Here is a 12334-nt window from a genome sequence, read left to right on the forward strand (position 1 = left end):
AGGGGTTTCTTTAACTCTCTACTCCTGGGGAAATTTGTGTGTGTTTCTGTATTGTTACAGACATACTTGCTGACAGGTATTTTGAAATAAATTACCAAAATAAATTTAAACTGGCGTGATTTATGTAGTGTTATTTTGACAAATAAAACTAGCGGAATTTAATTTTTTGGTACAGAATGCCCCCAGAAGTAAGAGAAAAAAATTAAACAGTCAAGAACCAAGGTTACAGAAGCCTAGCTGTGTCTGAATGGACTCCTTGCTAGCTCCCAACGCCAAGTCTCAAATTCTGCCCACCTTATACTGAGTGTTTAAAAAAAAAAAAATTAGATCTGGTCATGCCCAAGGAAGTAGCTGACAGCAAAGTGCAAAACACGCATCCCAAGGACACCACCAGGTATGTCAAATTAAAGACATTTCATGCAAAGTAGCCTTCTCAGATTCCCCAGCTGTCCTAGCCAACTGCCACAATCCTGCCAGTATATTAGCGGAGAGTAGATACACCCATCTCTGTATCTAACTCAGTCTTCCAGATAAGACAGCATAGTAAGGCATGAGCTCCATTTTTCCATTTTCTTTTGCTAGCACTCCTAACCTACCATCTAATACACCTGTATCTTCTGAGTCAACCCTTGCTGAAAATAGAAATGTATCCAGGTTGTGAGTTGCCAACTTGACCTGCATGTCACTATCCACTCTGACACGGTGTTGAACCTTTAAAGGCTGAGCATGATCATAGGCAAAGCTCATGGATGCTCATCAAAATAATCTGACCTTCATAACAAAAGTCAGCAGATTAAAGTCATCATCATCATCATCAGATGAAGGCTTATAAAGTATCTGACAGCTATTGAGAATATCAAAGTAAATTTTTTTTTAAACTATTTAAGACCATTTTGTCCAACTAACATTAGCATTTACTTCTTTTGAAAAACAAAAACGAGGAAACTACTGCTAAAAAAATATTGCCCGCAGTGGTTCATTTTCCTACTGTGCACATGGCTCACATACAACACTTAAGCACCAGTTTTTTGCACTTTTCTTTGTCAGACATTGCTAGAGTGCAAGATTACATGACTTAACGGGGTCTGGAAGTTTCTTTGCCTGGGGTTTGTACAAGTGAGGTCCCATCTTCTAGGCACAGAACTTAAGTTATACTTTGTATTGCTAATGTAATATCACCCGAATGCTGGCACATTAGCCTAATTCATATTTAACTTAGATGGTTTTCAAACCAGTTATTGACTCTCCAATATTTGCATTAGACAAGATACTTGATACTCATGATCCTGCTTTTCAGTGCTCATCAAAATCTAATTTAGTGCTCTGATTCTGGAGCCAAGAATTTGGAAGCTAACTTTGTTTTCCAAAGTACCATAAATACGTACTGCTCTTTTGATTATACAGAATAGAAGGATTAGGGATGGCAAGCCCTGAGCCTGCTAGAGAGTTATAGCTAGTCTCCTACCTCATTTTTTGATACACCTGGTCTTTCCAGAAGATCTTCTCTACCTCAACAATTATCTATCTTTGCATTTTATATTGCCACTTATTGCAGTGGTTGAGCAACTTCCACATAAAATCAACAACAAGAATCAAGTTCCCAACAGATTTCCTGGAGTCTGTCACTTTACCCTTACAAGGGAGAAGAATCTGTTTGGGGTAGGGCTGGATTTTACTTTTTTAGCTGATGGGGTGGGGGGGTGAAGGTTGGTAGGGATTTATTGGGTAGAAGGGAGTGTCAGTGTTGAATGTCATTCTTATTGTAGAAAGGCTTTTTCAAAGAGATTTTGCAGCATTTCCTGAAGATTGTCAGACACTGGATTCACCTGAACTCCTCTGGAAGTTTCTTCCAAAGCCACAGTTCCATCACCTGAGAAAGTTTTATCCTCAGCTCTCAGGAGTTTTGTCCTGGGCTTTAAAATTTGCATCATCCTAGAGGAGCACAGCTGTTGCAGAGGTTCATAAATCAAAACTCCATCTTTGATGTAGCTGGGGTTTGATCTATTAATTGCTCTGACAACTAGAACCAAAGCCTTAAACTAGTAACAAAAGCTGACTGGGAGCCAGTGGAGGAACTTGAGCATAGGCCTCATATGCTCTCAGCGGCATAAACCATGGAGAAGGTGGGCATTTGCATCCTGTATCAGCTGAAGCCTGTGCTTCGTCCTTACATTCAGCTTCAGATACACTAAATTTACATAGGTGATGAACACACGGATCACTGAGGCTCGCTCCTCACTGAGAGGAAGGAACAAGGTTTCCTAGCAACCTGGTGATGGAAAAAAGGCATTTTTTAAATAGATAGATATGCTACCTGGTCACTTACACTTAGTAAGGAGTGTCAAACAGGACCTTGAGGCTTCATACCACTTTGACAATTGGGAGCTGTATGCCTTCAGTAGAAGTTGGAGACATTTCCTCTTTCCAATCAGCATCACTTCAGTCTTGCCCAAATTCGGCTTGATTTCTTATAAGCATTCTGACATTTTAATAGTGGCTGTGGTTGCATCAGTCGAGAATCATCAGCATACTGTTGGCAGCACTGTTTATGGAGTCTCACTATCTTTCGCAGTGGTTTCATCTAGCTATTGAAGAGAAATAGGGATAGTAAGATCCCTACAGGATCCCACCGATGAGAGCCTTCAGAGAGGAGCTGCTACCCATCACTACTTTGAGTTCTTCTGGAAAGAGCCAATTGCATCCACTGTAGTACTGGACCATCTACTCCTGCTAAATCATATAGGTGGGTTAGCAGCATCTTGTGGTCTACTGTGACAAAAGCTGCAGAGAAGTTTAAGCAGTACAAGAATGGAGATCCTGCAAGTGTCCACAGTCATAAGGAGTTCTTTTTCTTGCCAATAGAGCTGTCTCTGTGCTGTGTCCTGCCCCAAATGTGAGGTATCCAAGATGTCAGTGGATGTCACAACACATGCTGGAGTTTGGTGGTCGCTACCTTCTCTGCTAATAAGCTGTAGAAGCACTAAACGGCTTAACCACGGTTACAGTTGTGCACTTTGGCCTTGACAAATAAATCACATCATTGTGCCCCAAAAAGTTGTTTTATACACAATCAGGATCGTGATTTAAAAAAATCATATGAAACAAAAGCCAATGTTCAAGAACTGCATCAGTTACAATATTCCTACCATCCAATCAACAAAACCCTAAATTATTAAATGAAAGTTTAGAGAGCAACCTTTAGTAGATTTTGAATACACCAAACCCCTGTTAATGAAACTTGACCTAGAATACCAGGCAACAACAAGGGGATTGTTGACTTCTTCCTAGCAAACTTTGTCTATTATTTCCCACAGGAGAATCTGGTCGCTGTGGTCAATGCATCTGTAACTTCCAGACTGAATTACTCAACTTAATGCATCTGGAACATAAAGTAGAAATGGGTACTTGAGGCTCTTGTTCAACACATCATCCCCATACTCCTCTCTCTATGCTGGCTTCCATTACCAGATGAAGTCCTTGATCATGAACTTCAAACCAGGAACAAGCTGCATCAAAAGTCTCTTCATCTATACACGAGGCACTCATAAGTGAATGACAGGATTATGTTTGTGTCCCCCGTCCCTTAAGGGCTGAAGGTCGTCTGAGGAGGTCAAAGGAAACAGCCCCAGAGAGGGGGGTATGACTGCAGCAGCAGAGTTTGGGATGTTCCACAAGGACTCAACAACAACAGGGACTGAAAAAGCTGTGTTTTTTTGATACCCAGTTTTACTAAACTCTAGTTTTAAAAAAAAACTCCCTAGTCCAGAAGTAATATTCAAATGTACAGCTGTACTCCTCTGGGACAACAAACCAAAAAAGCCAAAATGAACCACACAAGGAACCAAGATACAAATTTTTGGTAAGGAAGCAAGGCTGTAGGCAAGTTTCTAGAGAAGATCAGATTGATCCAGAGTGAGTGCCTTTGGACCCTCTGTCAAGGCTGGATCCCCACTTTGAACTTTAGGGTACAAATGTAGGGGCCTGCATGAAAACTTCTAAGCTTAACTACCAGCTTAGCTCTGGTTCCGCTGCCACCATTTCAATTTTTCCCTCCCTGGGAAGCCTTGAAAAACCTTCACCAATTCCCTGGTGAATACAGATCCAAACCCCTTGGATCTAAAACAAGGAGAAATTAACCATTCCCCTCCTTCCTCTCACCAACTTCTGGTGAATCAAGATCCAAACCCCTTGGATCTTAAAACAAGGAAAAATCAATCAGGTTCTTAAAAAGAAGGCTTTTAATTAAAGAAAACAAGTAAAAATCATCTCTGTAAAATCAGTATGGAAATTAACCTTACAGGGTAATCAAACTTAAAGAGCTCAGAGGACTCCCCTCTAGCCTCAGGTTCAAAGTACAGCAAACAAAGATAAACACTCTAGTAAAAGGTACATTTACAAGTTGAGAAAACAAAGTAAAACTAACACGCCTTGCCTGGCTATTTACTTACAAGTTTGAAATAGGAGAGACTTGTTTAGAAAGATGTGGAGAACCTGCATTGATGTCTGGTCCCTCTCAGTCCCGAGAACGAACACACTCCCAAACAAAGAACACAAACAAAAGCCTTCCCTCCCCCCCAAGATTTGAAAGTATCTTGTCCCCTTATTGGTCCTTTAGGTCAGATGCCAGCCAGGTTACCTGAGCTTCTTAACCCTTTACAGGGAAAAGGATTTTGGAGTCTCTGGCCAGGAGGGATTTTATAGTACTGTACACAGGACAGCTGTTACCCTTCCCTTTATAGTTATGACACCCTCCTTGAGAAAAACTCTGTAAAACAGAATAAGTGGGGTGAGAGGATGTGAGGAAGAAGAAAGAAGTATATTATGAGCACAACCTCTTACAGGAGAGCAGACAGCTCCATGAAATATACTAGGATCCTCATTATGCAAAGCTAGTTTAACTGGGAAGTGTTTAGCTATTATGGTAACAGAAATTACAGAAAAACCCATGACAAATATTCTAATTTTAATTAGAAGAGATGCACATTTTACATATATAGCAGGCAAAACAAGTGGAATTTGTAAATTCTATACTCTGGTTCACAGGAGTTATAAATGCTGCAGGTTTGCCTGCTGACTTTATAACTTCCATGCGTTGCTTGCAATCTGTAATTTGCAGTCTCAACTGCTCTAGTTCAGCAATTACAGATGCTGTACGTGAAGCATTTAACTGAAAATTCAACCTCTTTTCTACCAGGTTGTGTAAGAATACTTGTTCATTGTCATCAACAATTATACTTCAAAATAAATCTTCACCTTCCCGGTACAGCTGAAAGATGAAGCTAAACAAATTCAGACTGGAAATAAGGAGTAAATTTGTGTCAGTAAGGGCAAGTAACCTTCTCTACACCATTCATTCATTTTTATTATGTCCCCTCATTCATCACTTTTCTAAGGTAAACAATCTCAATCTTTTCACTCTTTTATACAAGAGTTTTTTCCGTGCTTTCCAACATTCCTGCTCTTCTCTGCACTCCCTCTAATTCCCCAATATCCTTTTTGAGATGGGATGGCTATTACTGCACACAGTATTACAATGAGGCCAAACCACTGATTTATACAAACAATAAGAAATACCTCCTATTATTCACCATCTCATTCCTTATGCAATTCCTACAGACCTTCATGAAGAAGTTTTATATTGGATTTGATTGGGTGACAGGAAATAATTGGTAATATTTTCAAAGTTTGATATACCCAGATGAGATACTCTCTTTTTAACTTTAGTTAAGTTAACACTCCTAAGATAAATGACATCTAATACACGCTGGAAGTTACAGCTGCTGAAACTATTACAAAACAACAACAAAAATGTTGCTGTGCTGCCTCCATTGGGGGGGGAGGGGGGAGGAGTAGCACTGCAAGTCCTAAATTAGAACAATGATTAAGAAAATGTTAGGTTGCTTAACTCCACTCACAATATATATCTCTTTCCCCAAAAAGAGAGGACTAAAGAAAGCAGTTAATAAAAACACCAGATTTTGCTTTATTTCAAGACTGCCTTCAATGGATTTCATTGCTGTTACACTTAAATAGGTAATTACTACATGTAGCCTAATGGCTATATTTCATAGTTCTTACTCTAATCATAAACAAATTTTCTCTTTGTAAATTGATTATTTAGAAACATTTTCATTAAGTGCTACATAAACATAATTGTGCCTTGCCACACAGAATAGGCTTTCAGAAATTTTCAGGGTCCTGAGAGAGACATACATATACTATAGGAGCCTAAAAAAATTGAGGAAAAGGAGGGGAAAAACAGAGTTTAATTCAAGCAGGCAGAATTCCAGCAGCAGAATGAGGGCTAACCAGTTTATTGCTCTAAATGCAGAATGTATGATTTTCTGCCTTGTGGACATGTGAGTTCATTTGGGGCAAGTAGCTCATGACCCTCAGAGTCTGAGTACGGGCTCTTGAGACCAGAGTGGCTGAATTGCAGGAGCTAAGGAGGATGAAAGCCTTAAGGAAGAACATCAAGCTGGCGCAGAGAAAAGCAATTCCATAGCTGGAACCTTCTTTCCAGATGATGTCAGGGTATCCTCCCACGCTGAAAATATCTTTCCGAGGGAGGGAACCCCAGTTATTAGGAAGAGACAGGCAGTAGTAATGGGGGATTTGATTATTAGAAATATAGATAGTTGGGTTTGTGATGACCAGGAGAACTGCATGGTGAATTGCCTACCAGGTGCAAAGATGGTGGACCTTTTGAAACATCTAGAAAGATATGCAGTGCTGGGGAGGATTGGTGGTCATGATAAACACAGGTAACAGTGACATGGGGAAAGGCAGAAGAGAGGGTCCAGAGACCAAATTCAAGCTGTTAGGAAAGGGCTTAAAGTCCAGGACCTCCATGGTAGCATTCTCTGAAATACTTCCAGTTACACACACAGAGCCACATACCCTGCAGTTCTGCCTCTCTCAATGTGTGGATGAGATGACGGTGTTTGGAGGAGGGATTTAGGTTTATTAGGAACTGGGGACATTTTTGGAAAAGAAGGAGCCTGCATAGCTTTCTATGTACTTCATACCAGATTATACCTAATTTATGAAGTTTAAAATTTTGGTGTCTTGAAGTTTGATCCCCAATTTAGCAATCCAATGCCCCCCATCCCAATATTTGTAATTTAAATAGTTACAAATGAACATGTTATTTTGTTATTTCTGCTAAGACATTAGCAGAGAAACAATTAATATTTACATTTGAATTGCTATCATTGGATTTCAGAGTTAACAAAAACATAACCGTTTGTAGCTTCGAAAATTCAGGAAAACAACCCTGTTTTGGTTTATATTCAGAAGATTCCTTGCAGCCATGAAAGCTGCAAACTTATTTTTTAAATATGAAAATTTCAGTTCTGAATACAAATTTTGCAGCAGACAATGGATTCCACAGCATATCTGGAATTCTGGCTGTACCACCATAGATTGTTATTTGGATGATCTCAAACTAAGCAGGTTCAGGTTGTGTCAGTACTTATGTAAGAAACCTCCATGGAACTAGATGCTGGTGATTCAGTAAATGATAATCTCTTGACTGACTCAGTCCTGAACAAAAGCCCTCACACATTATACCAGAGGGCACAGCACAGCCAGAGTAGCTGTCTCTGGGATGTGGCATAAAACCTAACTTGACCTCATAAAGTTCACTAGAGAGCCCATGACACTTTTCAGAGTGTAGAGAAGTTCAGCATTTGGTTAGGACACCAAGGTTATTACATTCTGCTTACCTAAAAATATTATCTTGATCCAGATCCTAGATCCGACTAGATTTTTATTTTATAATTCCTTTCCTATGGCTGTGATATATTGCTGTTTAAACTGTATTTTTCACCTCAGAAGTGACTGTGAAAGCGGTCAGTAAGAATGATTGGTGAAGCAACTGTCATAGCATTTTAGAAGAAAGGTGCCCTAAATATAACAGATCATTTTTGCTACTACTAGATTGATGTCAAAAACTCAAGCCAGAGCCTTCAAATGTATAGTATTATACGTTGGCTTATTAAAATTAGTTCTGTTTAATGTGTTCATGCTGTTTTTATAACGTACTTACTCATGAAAATACTGGGCATCCATATGCAGAGAACTTAGACATCTTTAAAAATATATATATAAGTTCCCAAATATTTAGTTTTCTTAGTTTCAGAAAATGCCCAGAATTAAAAATACTGAGATTCGTACAATTGCACATTTATGCCAGTAAAACAATGTTCCTTTTATTAAATTAATACAACAAAAGTCATATTTCATATTTAAATTAATCCCTGCCTCTCCCAAATCCCAGCAAAGAAGAACACTGATTACACATTGGTTTGAATATTTATAATTCTACCATGTGATAAGCAACTAAAGCAAATCAATGAGCCACTTCAAAGGCTTTTTTTTCTTTTGAGGGAGAAGGGAGGAAAGAAAGGAAAAAAGGCAGCAATAGAACAAGCTAGAAAAGTGTATAAAGCAATAAGTCAAATACCTTTATAATTTTTCTTCTGAGGACTGGGAATTTCAAAGTGTATACAAGTATAAACAGTCATGAAGAAAATCCTGTTTTAAAGACCATGTTTGAATAAAATTAGCTAGACTTTTTTTTAAATGCACATTTATTCTGAGTCATATTTCAGGACAAATGTAATTAGACAAATGATATTACAGCCAGCAGTAACTCCAGACAGTAATCTCTTAAATGTCATCACACTGACTGATGATTCTGCTGAAAATACTACTTTTAAAACATGCATCACAAGTAGTATCAAATTTTAAATTTCCTATCACTGCAGAATTCCAATATGCTTAAAGACTACAAAAAAAATTCCAAAGTAAACACAGAAACTAGTTACAATTACCCTTCAACACCTGAGGCTCTGTTCTTGAGGCTACAGACTGGCATTCCTTTTAAAAATATCCATGAAAAGAACACACCACCAACTTGAGAAATGTTTGCTAAACAATACATATCCAAAACAGTGGAACAGCACTTGATTAAAACTTTGTTAAATAATTTTCACCTATATTTCCACTACAGCTGTCAAGATTTTGCATTGTTTCTAGATTTGAATATTTTCAAATCATCTTCATAGTAAAATTTTCACCACATATTCCTAGGCTTTAAAGGTTAACTTTACTGAAGTCAACAGTTACTCATCTTAGTAACATTAAGCAAGTGCACATTTAGAGGACTAGGAACATAGAGTCTGATCCTCCGGACCCTTATTTCCAAAGTCCAGTAAGACTAATGCCACAAGAAAGGATTGTTTTTGAGAGTAATATGGAGTTGCAGGATCAGACTTTTAATTTAAAAAATAAATAACCAACTTATTAGGTGGTCCACACCAGAAAACAAAACAGATACTGTAATGATTATGCCAAGGTTGTTTTAAGCATGCTTAAAATTCTCTTTAAAATTAAATATTAGAGAGTGAGCAGTTTCCCTTACATAAAGGTCTCTATGTAATAATGACAGTAGGGTGACCAGATGGACTGTCCCTATAAAATCGGGACCGTCCCGATATTTGGGACTTTTTCCTTATATAGGTGCCAATTACCCTCCACCCCGTCCCGATTTTTCGCACTTGCTCTCTGGTCACCCTAAATGACATTAGCATTCAGATGAGGGTACAAGTACATAAAACCAAGCCTAATAAGTTTTCACCCATAACTGGCAAGCAAGTTTTTTTATCAGTTAGTTTATTGAATATAAAAACATTGTCACTTTAAATGGTTAAAATGCACCATCATAACATTCATGGGAAAATTACCAATGACAGACTAATAAAGTTATCCCAAGGGGGTGGAGGAAGAGAAAGAGAAAATCAGAGATGAGAATTAAGATAAAGGGAACAACCCAAACATTGCTAAAATTTAGGGGAACAGCGAGAATACTGAGCTCTGCATTTCCCATATCTCCTGCTCTCCACTTCCTACTGCTGTGCTATTGAAAAAGTGATGCTTTGCTATGGATTAATAAATCTAAATGAGTTTGCCATATGTATTCTTTCAACAATTTTTTACAGATCACTCCATTTTCCTGTACCTCCATCTCCCAAAAACTGTACTATGAATCAGTCATAAAAATAGATCTTCAAAAATGTTTTAAAACCCTTCAAAGACTAAGATTTCAATCATAGGAGCAACCAGCAAGAACACTCAAAATGGTGACTAGCAATAATAAATCAGAGACAAACCCACCATGAAAATTAAATCCAATCCCGCAATAGAGATGGTGGCAGACTAAGGCTTTTCTAATGTACAGCCATTTACCCTGAAGTAAAGACCTTAAAGTTATATGGATTTTTTTTCATCCAAAGAAAATTTTCCACTCAAAAGCTGCTAGTACTAATATGAGACACCAGCATTAAGGTTAGGAGAAAGTGTATTTTCATCTGTGACTGTTCCTAACAATGACAGATGGAGACAGAGTAAGGAACAAGGAGATGGTTAAGGCCAAAAGAAAGAGATACAGCCACAGAAGGAGGGGAAACAATATTAAGGGTGCAAGGCAGAGAAGAGGGGATAGGGCACACAAACAGAGGGCTATTGGGATATGGAAGTCATGGGGGAATATCGGTGTGGGGGGACAATAGGAGGGGGACAGTGAGGCAGCATGGGATGGAGCCAGTGGAGGAAAGGGTATAGAGAAGCAAGATGTGATAGGACAGCGTATGGAAGGGCACAGCTCAGGGAGCTGGACTGGAGTCCAATGAACTGGAGGCAGAAAGGCAACATGGGACTGGGACAGGACACAGACACATGGTGGGGGGAGAGGCAATGAAGCAGGGCACAGACATAGCCAGGGGAAGGTGATGGGGGGGGGGGGGGGGGAGAGAAAATGAGGTAGCCAGTACAGAGACAGGGGACGAGGCAGGGTGCAGACACATGGGATGACAAGGGGGGCAATGAGGCAGGAAGGATGGGGGCAGACTCCAGACACAGGAGAGGTGGCAGGGAATAATACAGCAGCAGGAACGAGGCAGGGCACACACACTGGGAGGTGGCAGTGGGGGGATAATATGGCAGCAGGGACGGGACAGGGCACAGAATGTGGCGGGGGTCAATGAGGCAGCAGGGACGGGGCAGGACAGAGACGCGGGGGGGGGTGTAATACGGCAGCGGGGACGGGGTAGGATGAAGACGCAGGGTGGCGAGGGGGGGTAACACGGCAGCAGGGACGGGGCAGGACGCAGACGATGTGGCGGGGAGTCAATGAGGCAGCAGGGACGCAGACACAGGGTGGCGGGTGCGGGGAGGGGGGTAATACAGCCGCAAGGACGGGGCAGGACGCAGACACAGGGCGAAAGGCCGGGAGTTAATGAGGCAGCAGGGCCGGGGCAGGAGGGGGGCGGCAGGCACGGCCCGGGGATGACAAGAACCAGGGGGCCGGGGCTGACCCACGGGGAGCCCCCGCCTCACTCACCCGTCTTTCCGCTTGGCTTTGTAGACGTGCCCGTAGGTGCCTCTCCCCACCTTGCAGCCCTCGTACTCGAACAGGTCCTCAACCCGCTCCCGCTCCCCGGTCAGCTTCACCTTGAAGTCATAGTCCATCTTCAGCGCCCACCGCCGGGACCCGCCGCCTCCGGCCGCCTCACAGCCCGCCGCGCCGCCGGACACCGCAGGGACCAGGGAGGAGGAGGCCCCGCACCAGCGATACGGACCATCCAGGGGGAAGCCGGCGGGCGTGAGGGCAACTCCCTCCCCTCTCTCGCCCCGTCTCCTGCCGCTCCCTCCCCGCCTCAGCCAGGCAACGGCACAACAGCCGGTATTTCACCCGGAATACGGCAGCTCCGCTTCACCGCACTGTTGAAAAAGCGTCGCAAGCCGCTCTCACAGCGACGCCTCCCCAGCAGCCGCGATTAACGCACCACGTGGAATCTAGCCGGCTGAGAGCGCCCAGTCCAACTCCGGGGCCGGCATGCATTGCGCCACCGCGGGGCGGGGGAGGGGGTTTGCATGCTGGGAGATATAGTACAGAATTTGTTAAAAGCCCCGCTTTGCATGCTGGGAGTTGTAGTCTGGGGGTGAGTTATACCAGGAGATGTAATTGGAGTGGGAAGGAGCTAGGGCAGATCAAGGTGTAGTACTGGGGGTTTATTTAGGAGAGTGGTCGCAGTGGAGCACTGCCTGCTAGGGCTGCAGTTTGGAAGGGCACAGGTAAGGACACATTTGGAGTATTGCATCCAGTTCCTCCCCCCCCCCCCCGCCACTACAGAAAGGATGTGGACAAATTGGAGAGTCCAGGGGAGCGCAATGAGAATGATTAGGGGCCTGGGGCACGTGACTTATAAGGAGAGGCTGAGGGAACTGGGCTTTTTCAGTCTAGAGACTGAGTGAGGGGGGATTTGATAGA

General features: G+C 41.9%; 1 protein-coding gene across 2 annotated transcripts in view; it reads right to left on the reverse strand.

Moving 5' to 3' along the window:
- The window catches only part of CDK8 (cyclin dependent kinase 8), a 154178-nt gene extending 142386 nt beyond the window's left edge, over positions 1-11792 (reverse strand). For both annotated transcript variants that reach the window (XM_054015399.1, XM_054015398.1), the window contains exon 1: positions 11405-11792. In XM_054015399.1, coding sequence (XP_053871374.1) covers positions 11405-11532 — 128 coding nt within the window. In that variant the 5' untranslated portion in view covers positions 11533-11792. The remainder of the gene's footprint in view (positions 1-11404) is intronic.
- Between the last annotated feature and the right edge of the window lie 542 nt (positions 11793-12334).

Source organism: Malaclemys terrapin, chromosome 1 (genome assembly GCF_027887155.1).
Source record: "Malaclemys terrapin pileata isolate rMalTer1 chromosome 1, rMalTer1.hap1, whole genome shotgun sequence".
NCBI lineage: Eukaryota > Metazoa > Chordata > Testudines > Emydidae > Malaclemys > Malaclemys terrapin.